Source organism: Hemibagrus wyckioides, linkage group LG01, assembly GCF_019097595.1.
Source record: "Hemibagrus wyckioides isolate EC202008001 linkage group LG01, SWU_Hwy_1.0, whole genome shotgun sequence".
NCBI lineage: Eukaryota > Metazoa > Chordata > Actinopteri > Siluriformes > Bagridae > Hemibagrus > Hemibagrus wyckioides.
This window is the reverse complement of record NC_080710.1, coordinates 889,991-917,119: the sequence shown is the minus strand read 5'-3', so window position 1 is coordinate 917,119 and position 27,129 is coordinate 889,991. Positions and strand designations below refer to the sequence as shown.

Genomic DNA, 27,129 nt, shown 5'->3' with positions numbered 1-27,129 from the left:
TTCATTTGATTTAATTCAAATTCTTTTTCCGGCACTATGTGTCCTGTTTTGTGTTGTTTTTTCTGTGTTTGTAATTATATGTTGTATGTTTCTGTAGCACCAGGTCCTGGAGAAATGTTGTTTCATTTCACTATGTACTGCGTCAGATATGTGGTTGAAATGACAATAAAAGCTTCTTGAATCTTGTCCTGGACTCCGTATCTGTACATGGGGAGGAGTGTGCTTTCCTCAAGTGCACTAAATTACCAATAGTGTACTACTGGTTTCTGGATTATATATTTGAACTCCCCCAGAGGAAGATTTTTATACATTTTTAGAGGTTCTAAATTCCCACCACACATCGATTAAAATCACACAAAACATACAGAAAGACTAAGTGGAGTTTTTATACAAACATTTTTTAAGCCTCCAGAAAAGGGCAGAAAGTGTCTGGCCACCAAAGTGTTTTTCAAAGAAACACACACTGTTGCATAAGAGCAGCTTCCATCCTAAGCACACCTTTAAAGGAAAAGTGAAATCCCAATTAAACCAATTCCACAGAATCTGCAGCTTTCCAGAGGACATGGAATATGCCGCCCAGGTACGGTTTAGGGTCCAGAGGTTATGCCGGTCAGTTCCTGAGGGAAATTAAAAGGGAAGTGAAACAAAATTGACACTAATCAATATCCTTTAAAAACCAAGAACCAGAAACCAATAGTACTGTGAACTAACTTATTCACATTATCCACTGTAAGAAAAATAAAACGATGAGGGCGTAGAAGAAAAAGTAGTTTTATTGCAGCATAACGGTGACAAAATGCATTAAGTACTTTGGGTTCATCAGACTCTAAAAGAACGCAGGAAAACTTTAAACGCAAGTTATCGTAAGAACTGTGTATCCCCCAAATGGCCGGGTGATACTGTCATCTAGCCGGATGTCCTTAAATGGTAATCATGTTCACGTACAACTTGGCTAGGTATTGTTACAGGTGTCATCACCCAAATGGTAATCACGGTCACTTACACCCTTTGTTCAGTGATGGTTCTTGATGTCTTGCTGCTGATCCCATACTAATAATTGATTGGATTAAGTGTTCTAAATGTTTGGCAAGGCTGCTTTAAAAGCCTATGTAAAAAAATAGCATACAGATAAACTGAACTTAAACATCTCTATCATTTGTAAGCCTTTTTATGAACAAGCACTTTCTGATGTGTACTGTGGAGTGGAATCTTGGTTGAGGCAGTCTGGGTTGATGCTTTTGTCCCGGAAACACATTACTTCCTTTACACAGATTACACCTCCCTGAAGCCCTGCAGTTGGTTGTCCTACTTCTGCCCTCAGAGAATCTTACCCGTCCTTAAGACCTCACCCTATCCACACTTACGGCTCCATTCCACTAGGCAAAATTATCACAGGACTTCTCTTAAAATTTGGTTCGATGTACAAATATTTTTAGGTTTGGAGCAGAGGCATTCAGGAACCATCACAGTTAATGGGAACATCCTACACTGATTATTGAAGTATCTGCAATCTGGCACCTCAATATGGAAAACATACATCATAACAATGCATTGGCAAATGATGAGAAAAATGCCTACACAAACTGCAGCTTTGAAAGTTACCTCCATTGGAGGCTGTTGATTTGCATCCCTGGATATGGTCTCATCATCATGCCAGAGGGATGGGGATAGTTGTTGCTTTGGGCAGTCTTGTATCTTTACTGCTGTCCAGAGTTTCGCTATCCTAGTCAATCACCGTGTGCTCTTTTCTTTTTGGTTAGTGAATCTGAAAAACACTTTCAAACATAATGAATTTAGTTTACTTCCCTCTGTACCAATGTCATGAAGGTCAGATTTCTGCCATCTATGCACATTATGTATCTTGTGGTTAACAACTGAAACTACACTGCAGGAAAAAAAAAATCTTCATTCACTTCTGCAGACTTCAGTCTAACCTCATTACCTGCTACTATGGCTGACATATTTGGACAAACACAAGCATTATTAGAATGAGAAACATTCTTACTTTTGTTGTTCATTGGCTCATGCCACATTCAGGATCTCTTCAGCTTTGGCATCTAAACACAAAAAATACAATCAGATTGAAATCACAAATCATATTATTAGACCATATACATACAGTACAAACACTTCAATACACAAAAAATGATAAATTTAAAATAAAAACATTTGTACATGGACATTGCAAACATACAAATCCAATACAGACTGACATGCCAAGTATATTTGTGTTGTCTAATAGTTTCCACTACACTGGTACACAAATGTTTCAAAAACAAAAACCAATACTTCAGCACCAAACTGCTTTATTAAAATGACCATGAGAATGGTGTGACAGGTGATTGTAGCAGAAATAAATTACATTACTAGTCCATTGAATAGATGTTGTCTTCACTGTCTCAAGAAACTGCAAGTGATAAAACAAATAAAGTACATTTCAACAGATGTAAAAAGGGCCAAACAACTTTCAACTTTTTTCACCAGGAGCCTGGTGTGCCTGGGCGGCGATGCTTGGGCCCAATCATCATTGCTTGCAACTATATTTACTAATTTGTTTTCCAGAAAGAAGGAAGCCATTGCAGAAAAACTCAGACATGTGAATGATGACTTCGTATAAATTGAGCAAACCTTCCATCAAACACTCACTCAGTATACCTCCATATCTACAGGACCACTCATATTAAAACTGTTTACATGATGTTTTTTTACACCACATTTCAACTGCTGCTATTATAGAAGTGTGTGTGTTTACAAGAACACTCTGTACTGTATAATACACAGAATGTACACTGGTAATTTGTGTATCTGTGTTGTAGTGTTTTGTGTTGGCTGTTTGTACAGGATGCATGTTATCTGGTTAGGGCAACTAATAAAAGCTTTCTTTCTTCTCCACCAGCTCAGATATTCTCAGAGTCAGGACTCCACACTGATTAGCGTTAGGGGCTAACTGAGGCCCTGTCCACACGAACGCGGGAATTTTTAGAACCGCAGCTTTTTTTTTTTATGTGGTTTGGCCGTATGTCCACATGCAAACGCAGCATCCGGTCACTGAAACCGAACATTTTTGAAAACTCCTGCCAGGGTGAAGTTTTTTAAAAAACTCCGTTGCAGTGTGATCGTGTAGACAGAGAAACCGGAGAGTTTTGGCTTGTGAACAGGGTTGCCAGATTGGACTGAAGATTTCCAGCCCAACTACAGCTTAAAACCCGCCCATTTAAAAAAAAATATCAGCCCAAAATGCACACTGTTATAACTAATACAATAACAGATAATAGCTTTATGATATCGGCTTAACGAGTAGAACGATTAACAACCCGCTAATCAAGACTGAAGTCTGACTGGACACATCTCTCCTGAACCTCATTGGCTAAAATGAACCATTTAATTAAAACATCAACATTACATATTACACTTTATTTAATCGTTTGAATAGAAAATTAATAAAATATGTTTATAGTCAAAAATAAAAACCCGCCAGTTGCATTAAAAAAAACAAGCAAACAAACAAACAAACAAAACAAAACAGCCCAGATTATCAACCCGCCCAATGCACTTTTTTCCCGGTGAGACATGACCAAAAGAAGCCTGACTGGGCGGAAACGCACCCAATCTGGCAACACTGCTTGTGAAGTCGGCATCTCAGGCTTCTGATTGGCCAACATGGCTTTACGGTTGAGATTATATCGCCACCTGTTGGTTGTGCATGCTCTTGACAGCGCTTCAGACCGAGTTTTTGCGTTTTCATGTGGATGAGATTTTTTTTTAAAAACAAAGGAGGAAAAAACTCCATTTTTAAAAATACCCATATACATGTGGACTAGGCCTAATATTCAAACAAAACGCCTTAGAAAAGTTCAAAATAAAATGAAATGTTCGTGGATTTTTTTTATAGTAATAAAAATGTTGAACATTGATTAAAATAATTAAAAAGAACACTTCAACAAAAGACAGGAATATTCATGACATTTAGGATTGTTGCTGCTGATTTTGGAGATAAAACATTCATTCATTCATTGTCTCCCGCTTATCCGGAGCCGGGTCACAGGGGCAGCAGTCTAAGCAGGATTGCAAGGACTTCCCTCACCCTAGACACTTCCGGGGGAATTCCGAGGCATTCCCGGGTCAGCCGAGAGACATAGTCCCTCCAGCATGTCCTGGGTCTTCCCCAGGGTCTCTTCCTGGTGGGGCATGCCCGGAACACCTCCCCAGGAAGACGTCCAGGAGGCATCCCAAACAGATGCCCGGGTCACCTCAACTGGCCCCTTTCGATGTGGAGGAGCAGTGGCTCTACTCTGAGCTCCTCCCGGGTGACAGAGCTCCTTACCCTCTCTAAGGGAGCGCCCTCGGTGCAATGTGGTTTTGGTAGCAGGCCTCGCTGACCCAAACCCTGGTCAAAGAATTTGGCTCTTGGCTAGATAAAACAATTTACGTGAACACACACTAAATTGTCCTGTTTGCACGCACGTCACTTTACATTTATATATATTTATATTAATCCTGTTTACATGTGTCACTTTAATATCTGCAATCACTGTATACACTGTTCTTTCACTGACTAACATTGTCTTGTAAATTGCATAAAGTCGGCCTATATGTTGTTTATCTGCACTGTCTTGTCTTGCTGTGCACTTCTGTTTTATGTCTAGTTCTTAAAGACTGCACCTTATGTATAGTTTAATTTTAATTTTTAAATTATAGTTTAATTTTTTTTATCTCTATGTTATAGCTCTGTGTTTGTCTGTGTCACTGTACTTTGTGTTCTGTGTAGCACCTCTGGTCTAGGATGAACGTTGTTTCACTTCATCTGTTATATATGGTTGAAGTGACAAAGCTTCTTTGACAATTCATTGTTTTTGTCCTGAGGGTGTGTAAACTTTTGGAGTGTAACCCTAATACTAATACTAACCCCAACCCTGACCCTAATACTAACCCCAACCCTGAGCTTAACACAAACCCTAACCCAGTTCTAAAATACTTTGAAAAACAACCCATCCACATACAAAAGGTCGTTTTAGTAGTTGTCCTTAACAATAGAGAACATCACCCCCAAAAATAGCCATAAAGCAACTACAGTTCAACCATTTACACACCCATCATTCACTCATAACATAACACAGATGATGATTGTTGAAGAGAAGGCTCACCTTCATCCTGACACCAGGTGTGCCAGACCCAGGGGACCCTGATGAGGGATGTTCATGCATACAAGAGAACATTAAAAATTTTGAACCATTTTGTCTTCTCTCTCTCTCTACACCTCTATAATACCAAATCAAAACGAAATCCAATTGAAAAACCACCACATTTGACATGTGACAATATATACATAAAAAAATTAGTTCATAATTACAAAGCCATTAATTCAAACTACCACATAGCCATGCCAGATAATTTAACACAAAAAGAAATTTACTCATTAATGCCAAACTAATATATAGTCATTAAACCAGCAGATGAAGGTTCAGGTACAGTCATTATGGACAAAACAATACTTAATCGAAGCCAATAGAAAGTTAAGTAACACAATCATTACATGCAGTTAACACATTCACTTCAGGAAGAAATCAAACTTACAGTTGAGAGTCATGGATTTACATCAGAAACATTAAATTAATTTAAAAAAAAGAAACTACTTGATTGGTCCAGACACTCCTAGATCCAGGTTATTTTACATTTTTACCAAAAATACAAACCCATGCAGAAGCATGGGCCACAAGATCCCCAGGGGCACGCTATAGTAGTAGACACATATGATTTTGTATATAAATTAAAAACTATTAAACTGACTGATAATGTACTTCTTTTTACCATAGACATTGATAGTCTATACACTTCCACAGAATTAGGACTTTTGTAAAAGAATTTCAAAACCATTCAGATCCCAACAGACCAGACAAGCACATTTTACTACTTCTTGAAATAAACTTAACCAGGAATGACTTTGAATTCAATAATCAAATCTTCTTACAAATTCAAGGAACAGCCATGGGCAAAATATTTGCACAACATAACACCAACATTTACATGACAGACTGGGAAACATCACTACTGAAAAAATGTCAACACACACCAGACATCTACTCTAGGTATTTGGATGACAGTTTTGGAGTGTGGGAACACGGGGAAGAGGAGTTTGATCACTTTATTAAAACAGCAAACACACATCACCCGAACATCACAGTTAAATACAAAACTGAACCATTATCCATCAAATTTATGGACACCAGTGATTGAGTAAACCATCACCAAATTATAGATCACTCAAAACAAAGGTATTTTTAAAAAAAAAAAAAAAACACCTTACTGCATAAATCCAGCTTTCACCCAAAACACACTTTTAAAGGCTTAATTAAAAACTTATGTTTTCACTGAATCTGCACCGAAGAACAGGATTTTCAAACCTTATTCTAAAGCTCTCAGACCTTGATACAGTAAAAGATTTCTTAGGATAGCAGCACTTAACACTTATGGCTAAAAGGATGACTGGTCTTGACTTCCTTGTGGAACCCCCACCACCACCCTGAATAAAGCAATAGCACTTATATAATCACCACAAACCGAGAGAGCTCTAACCCCAACCCCAATTCTGGCCCCACTCCTAGTCCAAAATAAAAAAAAAAACTCCCCTGGGACGGGACCCCAGCACCTGATCACAGCATGACAACTTGGAGGAGCGCCCGTGCCAAGTAAGTTTATATAAGAACTACATAAAAAATAAATACTCAAATATATTTTTCCATCCTAAACACACCTTCAAAGAAAAAGAACTAAGCCTAACAAGGAATAATTTTGAATTTAATGTAAAATATTACCTTCAAATTCACGGTACCCCAATGGGTAAAAAGTTCGCCCCAGCATATATGAACCTGTATATGAGCAACTGGGAAGAATCAGCCTTGCTGAAATGCAGCCGGTTACCCAAAGTGTATTTTAGGTTTTTAGATGACATATTTGGCATTCGGAATTTATATCTTATATTTTCTTAAATTTCCATTACACAACAATTAAGGTCACTCACAACATGCATAAAGAAAAGATTGCATTTTTAGACAAACTTTTTTTGAAACCATTAGGTAAAGGACGTTAGTACATGCTAAAATGAATAACAACAGCAAGAACAAAAAAACATTTAAACTCTACAAACTAAATACCTAAAATACATCTCCTCTGGCCTAGGTGTTCCAATTGAGCAGACCCTACATATATATATATATTATATATATATATATATATATATATATATATATATATACACACACACACACACACACTGTATATAAAAATTATAAACATTATCATAAAAATTAACAAATAGACTCGGACAACATTCATACCAAATTAGAAGCAGTAAAAAGAATAACACATTGTATAACCATTTTCGAACACAGACTCGATAAGCTGCACATTCAGGTAGTGGGGAGCAGGTCAGGGTGAAAGCAGAAAAAAGGAAAATTTCCCTCCACCCTCTCGAATGTCTACATGGGTTGCTATGTGAAGGTTACCCAGGGATCGGATCACCAACTGGACACTTAAGGGAGTGTATGCAGCCTTGTCCCCTTTCTTTAAAGAATTTAATTTAAGTGGTTTGTTTTAAGAACCTAAGGAAAATTTGGAAAACATCCACTAGGGAACAGCAAGCACTCCCCCAACTGGGTAGGCTGTGATTTTAGAGTGGTTTAATGTTCTGGATTGTGTTTTCTTGGTTTTAATTTTAGTTTTAAGATTTTATTTTATTTTAAATAAGTACTGGCAGGCCAAGCGAGCTGCTGCCTGGGTGGTTGTGGAAGCAAAAACTTGGGTCTGGGAGGAGTTTGGTGAGGCCATGGAGAATGACTATCGATCGGCCTCTGGGAAATTCTGGCAGACCATCTGACACCTCAGAAGTAGTAAGAAGCTCTCTGCCAACACTGTTTACAGAGAACTTGACTGGGGATATTGTCGGACGGTGGAAGGAATGCTTAGAGGATCTCCTCAATCCCACCGACACACCTTCTGTAGAGAAAGCAGAAGCTGAGGACTCAGACGTAGATTCATCCATCACCCAAGCTGAAGTCACTGAGGTAGTCCAGCAGCTGTATGGGTGTATGAGATTCACCCTGAGTAACTTAAGTCTCTGGATGTTGTGGGGCTGTCTTGGCTGACACGTCTCTGCAACATAGCGTGGCGGGTCAGGGACAGTGCCTCTGGACTGGGCAACTGGGGTGGTGGTCCCTCTTTTTAAGAAGGAGGATCGGACGATGTGTTCCAACTATAGGGATTCAGGAGGAACAATGTGGTTTTCATCCTATTCAAGGAACACTGGACCAGCTCTGTACCCTCCACAGGGTGCTTGAGGGTTCATGGGAGTTTGCCCAACCAGTCCACATGTGTTTTGTGGACTAGGAGAAGGCATTCGACTGTATTCCTCATGGCATGCTGTGGGAGGTGCTCCGGGAGTATGGGGCCCATGGCCCTCTGTTAAGGGCTGTGTCGGTCTCTGTATGAACAGAGCAGGAACTTGGTTTGCATTGCCGGCTGTAAGTCAGGCCTGTTCCCAGTACACTCCAGCAGGGCTGTCATTTGTCACCAGTTCTGTTCATTATTTTTATGGACAGAATTTCTAGGCGCAGGCAGGGGCTGGAAGGAGTCTGGTTTGGGGACCACAGGATTTCATCTCTGCTTTTTGCAGATGTTGTCCTGTTGGCTCTTTCGAGACAGGACCTACAGCATGCACTGGGGCGGTTTGCAGCCGCATGCGAAGCAGCTGGGATGAAGACCTCCAAATCCGTGGCCATGGTTCTCAACCAGAAAAAGGTGGTTTGTCCCCTCCAGGTTGGAGGTGTTCCTTCCTCAAGTGGAGGAGTTTAAGTATCTGAGATTTGTTTGAGTGAGGAAAGAATGGAGAGTGAGATTGACAGACTGAGTGGTGCAGCGGCAGCAGCAATGCAGTCTATGTACTGGTCTGTTGTGGTAAAGAAGGAGCTGAGCCGAAAGGTGAAGCTCTTGATTTACCAGTCAATCTATGTTCCTACTCTTACTTATGGTCATGACCGCAAGGACAAGATTCTGGATACAAGCGGCCGAAATGAGTTTCCTTCGTAGTGTGGTGGGGCATTCCCTTAGAGATAGGATAAGGAGCTCTGTCACCTGGAAGGAGCTCAGAGTAAAGCCGCTGCTTTTCCACATTGAAAGGGTCCAGTTGAGGTGGCTCAGGCACCTGTTTTGGATGCCTCCTGGACGTCTGTCAGGGGAGGTGTTCCGGGCATGCCCCACCAGGAAGAGACCTCGGGGAAGACCCAGGACACGCTAGAGGGACTATGTCTCTCAGGTGACCTGGGAACGCCTTGGAATTACCCTGGAAGAGTTGGAGGAAGTGTCTAGGGAGAGGGAAGTCTGGGCATCCCTGCTTAGACTGCTGCCACCGTGACCCGGCTCCGGATAAGCAGGAGACAATGAATGAATGAAAGGTAGCACCGGTGCTATTATTAAGCAAAATAATCAGTTTGCTCTGGTTTATTCTCATGCATGTAACAGTGCTGGGATGACTGATGGTAATGGCTTTAGTGTGGTTGTGTATCACCAAACATTGAGTTGTGTATTAGGGCACATTACAAATTTGGCTGCTGGTATTGATAGAGACGTGAAGATTTTTGAAAGTGGTGTGTGGGTTGTACTTCAAAACAGAATGCGTGGCAGTGTCTCAGAAGTCATGTGTGATGACAGTAATAGGTAAGAAGAGAGGATATCAGTGTAAAAGTGTGAGTGGGGAAGAAGAGAGAAATGATCTGTAGAGGAGACCACTGAAATACCTGGAACAATTGCCAAAATTGATGAAGATTCAGATGTACTTTGTTTGGCTGATGAGAGTAACAGAATGTTTAATTTCAGGCAAGTGTGTAATAAAACAAATTATGTAGCAAACTTTGTATAGAGTTGTAGCGTCTCCAGGTCGGCTCACTTGCTCATGGGATCCGTTGCATCCTTCTCAAAAACTCAATTAACTATTACACAGCTCACAACTGAGCTATCACTACTTATAGTCATTTCATTATACCTCAACCGACATGCTGTAACTCATGAGAGCCAGGCGCCGGGACGTCTGATGGCTCTGGATAACGCCTAACCCACCCCCAACAAAGACTGGAGATAAAGGAGGTATTCTACCACCATGAATGTTGGAGTTCTGCAGACCATCAGTACTGATAGCCCAGCCTCACACCCCTGGAACTCACCATCAACTTGTGACCTTAACATGCAAATCACCCTGCGCCCAGCAGTTTTACTGCCGTTAAAAGTCAACAAGAATTCCCTAATCTAAACCGAATCAATGCCTTGACCGGGGGATGACCAAAGTTCTGACTGAAGACACACACACACACCGCATCTGGAAACGCTCATCCTGACCCCCACATGCACACACATAAGGAGAGTTCCTTGATTCAAGTTTCAATAAAACAATAGTAAAAACCCTACCTGACCCATGCCTAACACACCTGTATATGGATTCCCCTTTTGCCTTTACATTTTTATGGTTGTATTACCACTTTTTAGCTTTGGCTTTTTGCTCAGCTTTTTGCTCTGCTCAGCTCGGCTTGGCCCCACGCGCCTTTTCTTCCCGGCATGACCTCTTCTATCGCCGCCCGACTCGACGCCGATCTCTCTTCAGGACAAGACTTTCACTTTCTCTTGAGACTTTGGCGGCAGATTCAATCGAGGAACTTTGCACCACCGAAACCTTTTTGTTCCAGCAGAATCTCTCGCTTCCTCCGAGGACTTTGAATCTCCGAACCTCCTTGATCCACTACATCAAGACGCTTTGTCAACGAACCAATGCAAGTAAAAGCTACCAATTATTTTAGATCCGCAATTTTAAGCTGAAGCCCCTTTATTAAGGCGAAATTACCTTGACGATTCTCACACGTGGTAACCAAAACTCGATCTGAAACTTGCCATATTTGATCTCTTTCTCTCTCTCTCTCTCTCTCTCTCTCTCTCGTTCTGATTTCCTCCGTATTCTCTTCCTTAATCTCAATCTCTCTTTGCCTACTTATCCCCTCTCTATAATCCTCATCCTGTCTTTTATGTATGTGTGTCGTAGTTAGTATGTGTTGTGTGTTTTTGTTTTATTAAATGCATTTTATTCACAAGTGATTGTCTCTGTGCTTGGCTCACAATTTCGGGGTCCCTGAACATTGCTCTTGCTACATGCTATATTACAGCTAGTACTTTATAAAGTAGTTATTCTTTCTTGGCCAGGAAGATAACTTTTCATGGAATTAATAAATTATTATACGGTCTGTTTGCTGGATGAACAAATCAAATAATTGCGTTATTGATTCTCTGACAATTAGTTCTAAAACCCCCATTTGAATATTTATAATTAATTATAACCAGTTACCTTAAATATTTAAATGTTGAGCTAGATTCGCTACAGAGTTTAATGGTGAAAATGTACATTTTCCACCAACTACCAGAGCAATGGGCCATCCTTGTAAAACAGTTAGTATTGTAGGTGAGGGAAATTGTTTCTTTAGGGCAGTAGCACAAGTAATATGTGGTACACAGAAACCTCACCAGACAGTTAGACTGTCAAGTGTAAAACACACGCAACTGCACAGTGTTGAATATAAAAATCTCTTAATACATCAGTATACATCTGTGGAAGATTATTCATCTACACAAGATTAAAAGATCATAATAGTTTGTTATGTAGAGAAAATATTAAAAGAATGAGCAAAATGAAGGCAACAACTAAAACAAAATCAACAGGTTTGTGATTTTGTCCAAAAGCAGTTTTTTGATAGTTAGTTCTGGGCCAGAATCTGTTCGTTGTGTCTGCCACATATGGTTATTTATAAAGCAAGTATTATGCTGTAGAGCTCAAAATTACAACAAGGATTCAGCAGTGTTATTGGTAGCTGGTAGATGTATTACAGATCATTTTTTGCACAAGTGTAGTGATAATTGTGTTATTCCCTGTTAACAGGCGAATTCATACAAAAGGCCAGCTTGTCATTCTAAATTGAAAAAAGTGAAATGCTAGCAGTAAGTGCAGTTAATAATCCGGAATCACAACCCATACCTGAAGAGCTGCGTTGTCTCAATAGTGTAGAGCAACATTTGATATCATTGCATATTCCATTTATGGAAATGTTAGCTTTACCAAAAGGTGGACAAAATGGAGTTCATAGTCCTGTGACTTGTGTGCCAGTTAATGTTAAAGATATAACAAATGTTTTGCCTAGAACAGAAACTGAGGGGTATTTAATGTGTGTAAAGTATATAAAGGTCATTATGAGTACCAGTATGCAGACACTACAAATATTAAACAGGCCCTTTTTTACTTAAATACGGTAATGATGGTTGGTTAAATAGGTTTATTAGACAAGATGAACATGATACAAATGAGTGAATTGGAAAATATAAACGTGGTTGTGGAGCTACATGATAGGCAACAGCACTGTGTGTTTATGGACACTTCTGCAACCTGTAGACATCGGGTGAGAAGTACTCAATCAGTACTTTGATGGTATTTTGAACCTCGCCCCTGCAGAGGGAAATAATCCAGTGAAAATGCTTGCCGATAAGACAAATTAAGCTAAATATTTTCCTGTTTTGTTTCCTGATGGTTCTTCAGCTTATAATGACAAAAGAGAAACACTGTCACAATATTTGAATAATCAAGTTTTGCATGCACAAAATGTTGAATACATTTTTTATGCCCAGTATTGTTCAGAAATTGAACAGGTTCTGTCTACTCTCTGTTGCGTTAAGAAATGGGTAAGGATGTACCAAATCTATACCCAGTGTGAGAGAATTATGGGGTCCTTTTCATTACTTCGTTTTTGACAGGTCTGACAACCAATCAGAATCGCCCACGTCACAATGTCCCGCCCCTTTTCAACCAATCAGAAAAACGTATCCATCACAATATCCTGTCCCCCTTTCAACCGATGAGGATGACTGATGGGGAGGTTACATAATCCTACGTCATCAGACCGTTAATCACAAACACACACACACACAAACACACAAACACCCCTGTATGTGACACACCCATTTTCTCCCCTTGAAATACTTTATGTTTCCACATACAGAATATCGTAGATTCATTGAGCGCAACTATGGCTACTTGTCCTGGTGCACCTAAAAAACAGAAATCTACTATGGGTTGATTTTCAGACATCTTAGAATGCGAAAATGTTCAATACTGGACATTATCAGAAGACTGCACAGTCGGTTTTTTTTTCAATGTAGAATCAGTAGACGTAACGCTTTTCAAGCTATCGGGACCGGGGCGGATTCACTGGAGCAATGCCACGGAGATGGTGACTTTTGACCTGGGTGACTGGAACAAGTTTCGTAAATGGTGTAAAGACTTTGACTACATCATTCGGATGGATTTCTTTTCACCGACTGCCTACAAACGGAAATGGAAAAACTATGCATCTCCGCATCTGACATACCGCATCAGAGCAACAAATTTCTCCAAGAATCAAGTCTCACTACATATTTCTACCACCGCTAAGGCCAAAGCCTACACATCTGAAGATGGAGAGATCTGTGAAGTGAGGTTTGAACGTGCCAGCTGGCATGATCTAAATCAGTACTTTAATCAAATCAGCAGATCATTCGAAAAAGTGGTGAGAATCAAAGAAATGGAAGCATTACGAGTAAAACTAGAGGAACTTTTCTGATTCGATAGTCTTTCAAGACTGAACAGAAACCACACCTTCTACTGACTCCGCCCCTAACGCTGTATATATGACCCAGACTAAATTTTGAGTTGTAAAACTTCTGATTATCTGAGAACAAAATGTCTCAAGAATTCAACCCCTTCTTCTACACCCCGGTCGCTTCCGAGTGTGATGATGATGCGTCCTGTTCTGGTTATAAAGACGATGAAAACATTGCTGATTCCTTAGGAAAAAGAAATCTAACCTATCTGTCTATGAACGACAAAACTGATTGGTAGAAATACACCCCTGTTCTGGCTATCATCCGCACTGTGATGGGTGAACTGTTGGACAGGATCATCGATCAAGATCTCAAAGACAACTTTAACGGTTGTGCGATTGACCACCCAAGTCAATGCCAACACTCGTGCCTTTTCGATCCTGAACAATACTACCTGCATATGAACTCCCACAGATTGATGAAAAAACTGTTTAAACTGTGGCTGAAATACGCTGTGGCTAAAGGACTGAAAATGTGCGGTGTCAAAAAAACTCCATCCTTAGAAAAAATTCAGGGTATCGCTGAAGCTACCATATGCGACTGGAAAGATGAACCCTCCATCAAATCGGTTCTGAGTGAGGCTAAAGAGAAAACGAAGGAACTCTGCAGCGAACAGGTGTATGAAGATGTGGTGGATTACTGGACCTTTCACTCGTCTCTGGAACCCCAAGACCCCCTCATACTTGGGAAACCTCAAAGCACGCCATGTCGGTTCTGACTCCGAGAGTTCTAAAGACTGAGATCATCACCATTTGAAATCGATGAACACCACCCTGGGTATTTTCACTAAACCCATTCATGTTTAATTTGTTTTTAGTCTATTGATTATTTGAAATTATTATTTTAAAAAATGTTTATAAATAAAGTTTAATTTGTTTTTAATCCTTTGATTATTTGAAATTAAATTGTGATATGTATATTCTAAAAAAATGATTTATAAAATAAAGTTATTTGGTTTTAGTTTATTGATTATTTGAAATTATTATTTTAAAAAATGTTTTATAAAAATAAAGTTTAATTTGTTTTAATCCTTTGATTTGAAATGTTTACATAACATTAACCACATGATGTGTCTTTTTTAATAAAAACATTAATCTATGTTAAATAGATGTGTTATATATCTATGTTATAATCTTGTTTGATCATTATTGTTCTGATACTTCAGAATGAGTAAACGACTATTGAAAAACATTATACACCATCCGACCCCGGTTCATATGGCGGTGTTGAGAGTTTGCAAAGGGCTATCGTTGAGAAAATGGGTAAAAGAGTTAATGATGTAGAGAGAAAAAATTGGTTAGCCGAGCAGGATGCGTATACTCTTCATAAATCGGTCAAACATTTACAGTTTGAGTGTTTTGTGAAGCAACGGTATCAAAAAAGTTTACAAAACCCGCATTTAACATACTGAGGCTTTGGTTAAGATCATGAAACAGATCATGTGGAGATAACGGTGTATGATTATACTCGATTTCTGAAGTAGAGACCTCGTTGATGTTTTGATCTGTGGCTAAAGCCAAACTATCATTTAATTGATTAACCGTATCTAATAACGCTGGATTCAAGGGGGTAGAGTAACCTTGTTCATTTAGACTATTCTGTAATGCTAGCAGACTCTGGTTAAGTTCACTGAATATGTCGTGTTGAGTATGTGGTGTATTTGATACATTATGATCTGAATTATGATTGGAATGCTCAAATTGGGTATTAACCGGCTCAGGACTTCTTAGACTAACATTCAACTGGTTAACTGCATCCATTAATCCATTGAAGGGATTCAACTGTGTAGAGTAACCTTGTTCATTTAGACTATTCTGTAATGCTAACAGAGTCTGGTTAAGTTCACTGATTATGTCGTGTTGTTGTGTCTCAGGTGTAATGATGTCACTATAATCTGTAATAGGGGTCTGACTAACAAGCTGCTGTGATGGTCCTAAACTCTCGTTTAACCGGTCGATAGCATCTGTTAAATAAGGGTTCAGAGTTGTGCTGGAACAAACTACTAGAAAAGTTTCATCAAAACCGAAATCATAAGACGGTAGATTATTTTCACCCCTTTTTTCTTAGCCCCTGAAGACTGAGATCACTTCTGCGCCATGTCTATTGTGAAATCTTTTTATCAACTCTATATTCACAGTAACACAGCTATTCAGACATTCAAGAGTATCATATAAAGATTGTAGCTATTCAATACCTGAAGTGTTGTCAAGTGTATTGAACAGACGCTCAAAGCTTCCAAATATTTCGTCTCTTAGTCGAAAGAATCCGTTCAATGTGATGAAACACTCCTCAGGATATGCAGCCGCTTGATCGATGTTATTTTCTCCTCCGTCGAAAACGTGGCCTGTGTCTTCTTGTTCTTCATCAGTATCACTCACTTCTGGATTAGAAAGGATATTATTAATAACATGTATAAGGGTGAGCTTTTTTACAATCCTTGAATGGGTTGGTTACATTTTTAGAGTATTCACATTTTATGTTATGACTTACCCGCAATTCGAGGAATTGGTTTAGGTCACGGATGAACTGAAGCGGTAGGCCTTGGGTCCGAGTCAGATCGTTCTGTTGTTCTTAAGCCTTGCGCTGATGTTTCAAGACACTCGTCATCTGAAATAATCACTATGCTGTTGTCTAAGACATCATAAGAAAAAGATTCTATTAGTATTCCGAGTTATACATTTCATCTTAAAACAATGTTCTGTGAGACATAATGAAATTACCTAATGCTGACTGATTTCGATTTCCTAGACACTACTGCCAGATATGTATAGTCCGACCTTGTTCTGTAATTAAATGTATCAAATTAAACTTTATATATCTGTTTCCTTCTATAAGTAAATAGAACAAGATATTCTTTCTAATTATATTATTCTAATAATAATATTATTGACATTAGATGACATTCAATCTAATACACAGAAATGAAATGGTTCAAGTTAGTGAAAAAGTTCTCACCTGCAGAAAGGTCCGTGATCTCTAAAAGTTAGATTGGAGAGCGTAGAAGTTCTGTACCCTCTGTCAGATCCTCCAAGTTGTGAAACCACTTGGGAGACCCAACGATGACTAAGGGAATATGGCATATTCTGGAGATAAACTTATACAATATGCCATATCAGTAGAAAATGTATGTTTATGTACATAAGTGTGTCACACACAGGGGTGTTTGTGTGTTTGTGTGTGTGTGTGTTTGTGATTAACGGTCTGATGACGTAGGATTATGTAACCTCCCCATCAATCATCCTCATCGGTTGAAAGGGGGGGCGGGATAATGTGACGGATACGTTTTTCTGATTGGTTGAAAAGGGGCGGGACATTGTGACACGGACGCTTCTGATTGGCTGTTAGACCTGTCAAAATCGAAGTAATGAAAAGGACCCCATAATTCTCTCTCTCCAGTGAATTTAAAGACACAGTCCTTGAGGCAAGCACTTCATTTTGGTGAAGGCTATAGATTTTTGAAGCTGATCCGTGGCACTCCAGCATTTTGGCAATATGTGCAAAAATATTTGTTTCCATGGTTAGACAGCTGGGCATTCCCACCCAGTTTTGTTCCTTTTCATCTGTTGATATGAGAGACAAATTTAATCACAAGTATTTTAAAACATGAAGGTAGAGATGAAACTTTAGAACAGTTCAAATGTGCTGAAAAATGTGAGCTTTTACGGCATCATCCTGTTATTGCAGCTCGCATGTTTGATTTTAGGTGGCATTGCTTTTTGAAAAGAGGTGCTTGTGTCTCCTGTTAAGCCAATAGGTGAAATCGTGGACTATTTTTATAGGGTGAAATTCCAACAGCGTGGTTCTCCCCATGTCCATTGTTTGTTCTGGATTAAAAATGCTCCTCAAATAGATAGAAATTATGATGAACAAGTTGTTGAGTTTATAGATAAATGTTACGTGCGAGATGCCCAGTGAAGATGCAGAACTGCACAGTATTGTTACATCTGTGCAGTGTCACAGCAAGCATCATGTGTTTAAAAACACACACACACACACACACACACGTCCTTTTAATTTTCCTGGGCCTCCTTCAATGCGAACAATGATATGTCACAGAAGAGTAGAAGACGATGAAAACTTGACGGATAAAGACTATTCCCAGACTGAAAGAGAGAATGGAAATGTTAACACAGAATATATAATATAGAATATATAATGTCGGCAGTTCAGAAAGCCGTTTTAGAAGAGAAATTGAATTCTCTAGGTTTGTTTAATAGACTTGGGATAAATCAAGAATTGTTTGAAATGGCATATAGATGCATAAGTAATACCACACACATTGTTATGAAAAGACACTTACATGAAGTGTGGGTTAATCAATAGAACAAATTTAGCCTTAAGTGCTGGAATGATAATATGGACATTCAATATGTAACTAATGCTTATGCCTGCATTGTGTACATCATTTCATATATCTCTAATTCTGAAAGGGAAATGGGGTTGTTAGCTAATGCACAACATGAATCAGCAACTCAGGGTAATGTAGATGCAAGACAGGCTTTAAAGAAATTAAGGTAGTGTTTATTTACATAATTGTGAAGTAAGTGCACAAGAGGCAGTTTATAGGTTAACAAACATGCATTTAAAAGAGTGTTCAAGACACATTCAGTTTCTTCCTACAGGTGATGATGCTGTATGCATGAGTTTATTCATGAGTCCCAAAATATAAACAGTGAAGAGATGTGGATGACAAGTTTTGTTGACCGTTATAACAGGCTAAATCAGAGAGTTTTTGATGCGTTTGGCTACATTTGCCTCTGAATATTGCATGGTGTATAAAGGTCAGTCTTGCAGAAAAAATTAGATTAGCCAAAAATTTCAGCTTTATTGTGAAAAGAACACATACTCAGCCAGCCGTTATTCATTTTGCTCGATTTTCAGTCACAAAGAGTCCGGAAAAGTTTTCTTAGTTTACTACAATTGTTTTGTCCTTATCACCTAAATAGTCTATTGAACCCAGAGGGGTTTAACAATTTTGAACAATTTTATAGGGAAGGCAACGTTTGTTTTAGTGATGGATCTGTTTACTTGGTTAAAAACGTAGTAGATACAAATAGAGCACTTTTTGAAAAGGATGCTGATGTCTTGAACACAGCAAAAAATATTGATAATGAGGGTATAGTAGAAGATGCATGGTGTGCACTTTGCCCTGAACAACAATTAGATGGCATGGAATGTGAACAGCTAAGACATGAAACTGGTCAGGAAAGTGAATATGAAAGTTGTATACCAGATTTAGCAAGTGATACGCCGCATAGATAGGTTGAGCCTAATTCGGTCTTTAAACAAAAACCAGATATCAGTTTCCTATAAAATCAGACAATGGTGTCCAAGTAAAATTAGAGGTGAAAGTCCTAAAGCTCTTCATGTTACTACTGGTGGAGCAGGAACTGGCAAAAAAATAGCCATTTAATTAAGGCAATAAAATATGAAGCGACAAGATTGTCACAAATTGCTTTACACCCAGATGACACGTGTGTTGTATTAACTGCTCCAAAAGGTTGTAGCATACAATTTACAGGCTGCAACAATTCATAATACATTTTGTTTTGGCACTTATGTGAAGATTCCATACCCACCTTCGGGCGAGGAGAAAAACTCTTTGCGGGCAAAATTCAATGGCCTTCAGATTTTAATTATAGATGAGATGAGATCTCAGTGGTGGATCATAAACTGCTGGCATACATTCATGTAAGATTACACCAAATTAAACAAACTGGAGACTTTTCTCCTTTTGGTAATGTTAGTGTAATAGGAGATTTTTTCCAGTTGCCTCGGGTTAGTGCATCAAAAATTCTTGACAGCTTGACAATAATTCCTTTACAGCTTCAATTCAGCCATGTTCTGACATTATTCTGACTGATTTTGAACTAAATCAGGTGAAAGTAAGGGACAAAATAGAGCTTTCTAAGTGACACTTCCTGCTGCCAGTTGGTGGCGCTATGACCAAGACTTATGGTTGTCATATCCATATGATCATCCGTCTACTTTTAACATAATTCTAAGGTTTCATGTAGAACACTGTATGTACACAAAAGTTATTAGCCACTTCCTGTTTCCTTTTATTCGCCATAAGTTTAAGGGCTCCTCACGGCCATTTGAGATCAAAAATCCCTCATCAATTTTGCATTATCAATGTCTTGAGATCATATTAGCCTGGGTTTGGTGGCGGTTGTATCAATTCACTAGTATTTCAAATACCATTGGGTGCCTTTTGCAAATAACTCACTTCCTCTGGATTAGACTTAATGACATGCAGTGTGAAAGTTGTTCAGTTCAATGAGATCTAAGTGTGTACCGGGTTTTACATGCCAGCTTCAGTGATTTAGGAAAATGATCTAAAGATAAAGAGGAGTTAATTACACTGAGAAGAGGCTCTCCAGCTGTATGTAATACTTTTCAGCAATTTAGTTGGAACTGGATCAAACATACATGTTGCTGATTTAGCCGTGGTGATAAGATTATACAGCTCTTCCTGTCCTATACTTGTAAAGCATTGCAGTTGTAATTGTGGAACTTTCAAATATGCTGTCAAAAGGTTGAACATCCACAATTTTGTTCCTGAGGCTTTCAGTTTTTTCAGTGAAGAAATTCACATTCGAGTCCTCACTACCAAACTGTGATGGAGTACTCTTCTCAGATCTCTCATTTGTTGTTAATTTAGCCACTGTACTAAATAAGAACCTGGGATTGTTTTGATTATTTTCCATCAGTTTGTGTAGGTGCTAGGCCCCAGAAGATTCTATAGTCTGTCTTTAGCTGGACATACTGGTGTGAGTATGATTATTGTAACATGGTGCAGGTGTTTTATTTCTGACCTTTTTTATAATCAGATGGATGCAACAGTGTCTAAAGTGCTAGTGTAGAACGTGCCTCTGTTAGGTCACTTCATCTAGATCATTTGTGTTTAGGGGTTTAGTGAGTAGTTAAGACTCTCCAAGCAGATCAGTAAACAAACTTACTACAGAGATTTTTATCAGATTATACCATTTGGTTGCAGTGTGTAATAAGGTTTATTAAATAGTTTACTAATTTATACACTGTGTGGATAAAAAAAAAGTGAACAACCTGTGTGAACTGTATTTATATAAATAATGAACAAAAGGCGGAAGCTCAGGAATGTCAATATTCAAAAAGACACCAGAGCAATATGTTCACTTACAGGAAGTAAATGAGCTCTAGCTCCAGGAACTCCATCACAGGATTATTATTTAGGTTTCTGAATAAAACCCAGCATACATTTGATCTTTTTTTTAATAAAAAAAAAAAAAAATCCAAAATCTTGTTTGTGGTGATGAATTCAGTTGTGAATAAACAGGTTAAAATCCAAGAGAAAGTTCTGAACTTAGGAAGCCAATGCTTCTGCCAATAAATACCCATGAGAGCTTTTAATCTAACAGGACAATAAATTAGCAGGATAAACATTTTCCTGCTATTGTATGTTTTTATTTTTAGATCAGGAACTGAAATCTGCATGAGCTCAGAGTGATGTGGGTAAATTCTGCTGAAAGTGACTGAACATGACTGATGAGCGGCAATCTCACAGAAAATACTGACTAACTGAGGGAGGAAATAAATACTACAGCTAATGCCAGCCAGGCGAACGCCATCACTCATTACCTGCCTGTCTGCAGCTCCAATTACCAACTAATATACAAAGAAAACCCTTTAGAAAAGTTTCAAATAAAATGAAATGTTGGTGAATTTTTTTTGTAGTAATAAAAAATGACCAAAATAAGTAAAAGGAACACTTTCTAACAAAATACAGGAATATTCATGACATTTGGGATTGTTGTTGCTGAATTTGTAGATAAAACAATTTTCATAAATAGAAATATGTATTTTTTTTAACAAAGGTGTTAATAATTTAATAGTTAATTATTTAATAATTAATTTGGGATTTTTAAAATTTTGTGTAGAAGGTTTAGTAAAGACGCATCACAAACAGCAGAACCATGCTGCAGTGACTATAAAGATGAACAAAACCAGGGGAATAGTTTTTATTAAATCACAGTAAAGGTCTCAAAATCATTTTGTGAAGATTTAAACTGACTTTCCATGAGTCTGAACACACTGTAATATTCTGTACTGTCTGTGATACTAAACACGTGGTATTGTGATCAAATCCTTGTTTTTGTCCTAAAGTTGTGTAAACTTTTAGTGTATTTCTGTATGAAGTGTCAGTTCTTCTTCACTTCTTTAGGATAAATTGTGATTAATAAATGTTAACCTGTTCTAAGGTTTTCTAAAAAAAAAAAAAAAAAGACTAAAAACAGTGTAAATAAAGTGACCCACAGAAATACATCTCCTGTATAAAAATAGCTTTATTATTATAAAGCGTTCACCATGTCGACGATACAAATCATCTCGCTGACGAACATAATCCCACAAGCTAATAACCCTCACCCTGATTCCAACACTAACCCTCACCCTGATTCCAACACTAACCCTCACCCTGATTCCAACACTAACCCTCACCCTGATTCCAACACTAACCCTCACCCTGATTCCAACACTAACCCTCACCCTGATTTTATAAAAGCACATTGAAAAAAACTCAGAGACGAAAGATCAAACATGAACTCAGTAAACTTTCACTCCACTGTGAGAGTGACCTTTGACCATTGACACACTGCATCCACTTGGTTGTGACGTTCATGGTGTTCCTTTATGATGCCAGGGCCTGGGAGAGGTCGCTTTTACACACACACACACACACACACACACGCAGACACACACATCAGAAGAATGTGTGTGATGCTATTAAAGGTTAGGTTGGTGAAAATCTAGAACAGCATGTCCACAAGTGTTTTATTCTCTGTACTAAAATAAATGAGCATTTATTTATTAACAAAGTTTGTGTTCTCAGTTACATTAGAGCAGCTCTAAACACTCGTATAAACATCTCCTTACACGTTTCGTTTAAAGACGAGTAGCCAAGTGTCTGCCACATAAGCTGTTGCTATAGAAACAATAAGAAATCAGAACAAAAGGCATTAATATAAACCTTCCCTAGTTCCAGAGAATGAATCACCACATTAGGGATAAGAATAAGAAGTCAGTGTGGACCAGCTCAGAGAAGACCCGCTTTCTGAGAGGACAGAAATGTCATTTCCTGTTTGAAAGAAACGTCTAGAACTAGAGAGAGCAAATCACTGATTCCAACACCTGGGACTTTTTCCTTCATGCTGGAGAGCTGTGGTCAGTTTGTGTATGTTTAGGGATGACTGATACTGAAATAAAAACCCTGTGTCACTTTAAACACACAGGTGGTGCTGTTCATCATTTCTGGACAAGAAAACACGACTTGGGGAATGATCAGACTGACCAGAACGATTCATTTTATATATTTTAAAGCTGTTTATAAGAGTGAATAAATAAAATTACAAAGCCGTGTTGCTTTACAGTCAGAATAAAATTCACAGAAAACTGTGACGCTACACTACGAGAGAATGCTGTTCCTTTAAACTGATCTCTGTGATTAACTGAAGGCAAGCCTCTAAGATTAGTGAGATTTGTGTGAATTATTGACTCATGGTGCCGTGACCAGGACAGGATTCAAGAGTTTGTGTTTTTGTTGAGATTTCTCCTGTCTACTGTCAGGTAAAAGAGTCTTTATGTTTCTCCACATGACTTCAGCGTGTGAGGAAGGCGGAGCGTCCGATCTCAGGACCGTGCTGTGGAACCCTGTCCTCGTCCGGGCAGTTACGGTGACATGCACAGGTACGGATGAACATGATGGGTCTCTTGAGTGTGGCTCCGGTCGGACAGCGGAAGCTCACGGGGGCCGTCTTGGTGGCGTGAGGCGTACAGCAGCGGCCGTCTGAACACTGGCCGCAGAATCGAGGACGAAATGCCTGCACGCTTGAGCAATTCCTGAAGGTGAAGTGGACAGGTCTGGGACTCTGCATCATACTGAGACACCCCCCCACTTCCTGTGGAGAGAAAAAATCACCAACATGACTTTTAAACTAGAACATGAACTAAACCTCTCAAGGTCATATGTCTCTCATAAATACAACAACAAGAAAGTTTCAGGTGAGTAATTCTAAGGTACTGTATTTAAACAAGTCACTGTTAAAATTTCAGTTACATTTCACTTACAGATTCTCAGAACACAAAGACAGACTAGGCGAGTCTCACACTTTCGTACCTGAGGCTCAGCTTCCTCTTTGAGGGCGTGGCAGGGACGCACCATACACAAGCGGCTCTGTTTCACCATTTCACAGCGTCGGTTCTGATTGGTCACACGTGTGGACACACCCATCCCGCAGGAACGGGAACACGCGCTCCACTCGGTCGTCTGCTCCATGCACTCCAAGCTGGGATCGAAGCCCAGTGTCTCCTCCTGTCTGTATGCTGAGATTCACAGAAACACTCGCTATAATCCACTCTAAATCATCTACAGTCAATACTCCAGCATGCTGATTAAAGGTCCCCAGAGCTCACCCGCCATGGCCACGCCCCCCAGCACGCTGACCTTGGCCTGGCCGTTACACACCCACTTCTCACAGCATTCTCCTGGAACCTGCACCTTACGTGGGAATGGACAGTCTGGCCCCGGGAGCATCACGTCCAGGTTACAGCGAGGGACGCAGCTGATCTGTCCACCGCGACACACACACTGATAACTGCAGCTCGGGAAGAACGTCTCTCCGCTGTGGTACACCGAGCTGCCCATCACACAGGAGTCTGCATCAGGAGCTGCTCACAAGATAAACCGTGAAGAACCCTCACAGGAACCTGAACCAATTCTTAACCCAGACCCTAAACCACACTCCGAACCTCAAACGAACTCTAAACCACACCCCAAACTCTAAACCACTTTCTAAATCACACTCCGGACCCTAAACCGCACCCCACATTTTTAACTACACGCCCTACACTAAACACACACCAAAACACTAAACCACACCCCATTCCATATACCACACACCAAACACTAAGCCACACCCTAAAAACACTAAACCACACCCAAAACCCCAATCCAAACTCTAATTCACTCTCTAAATCACACTCCAGACCCTTAACTACACCCCAAAATTTCAACCACACACCATACACTAAACCAAACCTCCAAACACTAAACCACACCCCAAAACACTAAACCACACCCCAAAACCCTAAACCACAAAACACAAAATCACACCCCAAAACACTAAACCACACCCTGAACCCTAAACCACACACCTAACCCTAAACCACTCCCTAAACCCCACTCCAGACCCTAAACCACACCCCAAACTTTAAATCTCAACCCAAATCCCTACCTAAACCACACCCCAAATTTTAAACTACACCCCAAAGTAACCCTCAGACCAGCCTGAAGCACACACTCACCATCACACACTCCGGTCCTGTTCCTGCTTCCTCCCATGTAGTGACAGCGCAGCTCCTTCTGACATGGTTCTGTGTGTGAACACGGTTCTCCTCTCTGTCTCACACACATCACTGCACAGAATAACAGAACCTGTACGGAGAACCCAGAGCTCAATGTCAGAGATCTAGAACCTCTACAAACACTGTTTCACCAGCAGAATCCTAAATACCAAAGATTTAACTCTGGAACATTTGCTTGTTGCACAGCTACCGATTACAGCTAGTTTTTATTCTGAATGTGTGAGCTAGTTAACTAACTTTCCAACCATTTAAAATGAATAACTAGGAAAATATTTCCATTTACCACAAAATAAAAAAACATTAAAAAAAACAGCTAAATGCTGCTGGTTAGAATGGCTAGTAGCTTGTATGCTAACTCTAGAGGAGTGTGCTGACGTGGTGCTAATGCTAACACTAACCAAAAGTCTTTTAAGAGAAAGAGAAAAGTCCAAGCTGAATCCCAGTAATATTCCATTAGCAGCTTTGTTGGTTTAATGCTGTTTTCTGACTGAAACCTCAGTCAGGAGATCTGTTTATTAAAATGCTCAAAAGTTTACACACCCTTTCACCTGCTCAAGGTAATTTAAAGGGTGTACCAACATTTGCCCGCAGTGGTGTAAATTCTTCTAACACGATACAATCCATCACGCTCCAAAGTTTACAAAAGGTGAATTTCAAAGTCTACAAAATAGGAAGAGTGTTTTCGTATTTAGCTTCTAAACTTTGGAACAGTCTTCCTGACAGTGTTTGAGGCTCAGTCTCCCAGTTTAAAAGTAGATTAAACACATATCACTTTAGTCAGGCATACACTTAATACATCCCATAATCTTGTACTCCAGTACATCTGATTAAATCTAGTGCTTGCTAATGTCATGAATTCTTTTTCACTTGTTTCCCTTTTTCTACCCATCCTGAGGCATCTGGAGATTGTACCAGCTCCAGTAGACCTTCACTGAGAAGAGGCCAACCCTGCGAGGATCCTGAGGCATCCAGAGATGGACCAGCTTCAGCTGGGTTCTGCTTTGTGAGGATTTGGGTATATCAAAACAACGCTGTCAACCCTATGTGGAGTTCGAAGATGACAACAACCTCCTAATTAATACACACACTAACATTCTACACATGCTGTATCTGCATCAAACAATTGACTGTACATAACTGGAGAAAGAATTGTTCATATCACACTCTCCGGTGTTTATAATCATTTATAATCATCCGGTGTCACCCAAATGAGGATGATGTTCCCTTTTGAGTCTGGTTCCTCTCAAGGTTTCTTCTTCATACCATCTAAGGGAGTTTTTCCTCGCCACAGTCAACTCAGGCTTGCTCATTAGGGATGATTTTGTCTAAACATCTAGGACTTTTGAACTGTGCTTCTAATGTTCTGTAAAGCTGCTATGAGACAATGTCTATTGTTAAAAGCGCTATACAAATAAAACCGAATAGAATTTAATAGAATTGAATTAAGTGGAATTAAAAGCGATCACCTGAACACAGACGCAGAGAGAAACCTCCTTCTTCATTAAATTATCAACAAACATCTTCAGTGTGTGCCCTGGCCCAGTAAAATCCTCCGTCTGCTGAACTCCACTCTCCTCCCACTCATTTATACACTCACTCCAAAAAAAGATGAGTAAAGAAAGAGGGAAAGGGGGTGGGGCTTGACAAGTTTCCCAATCAGCTGATTGGACAGCAGTGCATTAGCAGTGCTAGGGTTAGATTTTACTGCCACATTTTACTGCCAAAGAAAAAAGCAGAACCTCTTGACCCTGGACACACACACACACACACACACACACACACACACATAGGCACTCACAGACACACACATTCTCTCACACACACACACACTCTCAGACATAAACACACACACATGCACACACACATGGGCACTCACATACACACTCTCTCTCTCTCTCTCTCTCTCTCTCTCTCTTTCACACACACAATCAGACACAAACAGACATTCTCACATACACAACACACACACACACACACACATGGAAACACAGACACACTCAGTAACATACAGAC

General features: G+C 39.5%; 1 protein-coding gene and 1 long non-coding RNA gene across 3 annotated transcripts; both read right to left on the bottom strand.

The window, feature by feature from the left end:
* Positions 1-1,442: 1,442 nt before the first annotated feature.
* Positions 1,443-16,902, bottom strand: LOC131360277 (uncharacterized). Of its 2 annotated transcripts, none has more exons than XR_009205869.1 (6): positions 16,672-16,902; positions 16,437-16,499; positions 16,207-16,347; positions 15,911-16,096; positions 2,006-2,057; positions 1,443-1,775 (listed from the first exon to the last, which is right to left on the bottom strand). It is a non-coding gene; the product is annotated as an uncharacterized LOC131360277 (long non-coding RNA). The 2 variants fall into 2 exon arrangements; XR_009205871.1 differs by having other exon boundaries at positions 1,443-1,765.
* A 5,606-nt stretch (positions 16,903-22,508) lies between these two features.
* LOC131355298 (CCN family member 3-like) lies at positions 22,509-26,732 on the bottom strand. Its single transcript, XM_058393718.1, has 5 exons — positions 26,583-26,732; positions 25,057-25,186; positions 24,166-24,420; positions 23,870-24,075; positions 22,509-23,651 (listed from the first exon to the last, which is right to left on the bottom strand). The coding sequence occupies exons 1-5, from the start codon at positions 26,634-26,636 to the stop codon at positions 23,352-23,354; spliced, it is 945 nt and encodes a 314-aa protein (XP_058249701.1). The 5' UTR covers positions 26,637-26,732; the 3' UTR covers positions 22,509-23,351.
* Positions 26,733-27,129: the final 397 nt, after the last annotated feature.

Coding starts and splice junctions, on each gene's coding strand:
- LOC131355298 (XM_058393718.1), bottom strand. CDS start 26,636: ATGTTTGTTGATAATTTAATGAAGAAGGAGGTTTCTCTCTGCGTCTGT. Junction 25,187..26,582: donor CTCTCTGCGTCTGTGTTCAG/GTGATCGCTTTT, acceptor TTCTCCGTACAG/GTTCTGTTATTCTGTGCAGT. Junction 24,076..24,165: donor GGGGGGCGTGGCCATGGCGG/GTGAGCTCTGGG, acceptor TGTGAATCTCAG/CATACAGACAGGAGGAGACA.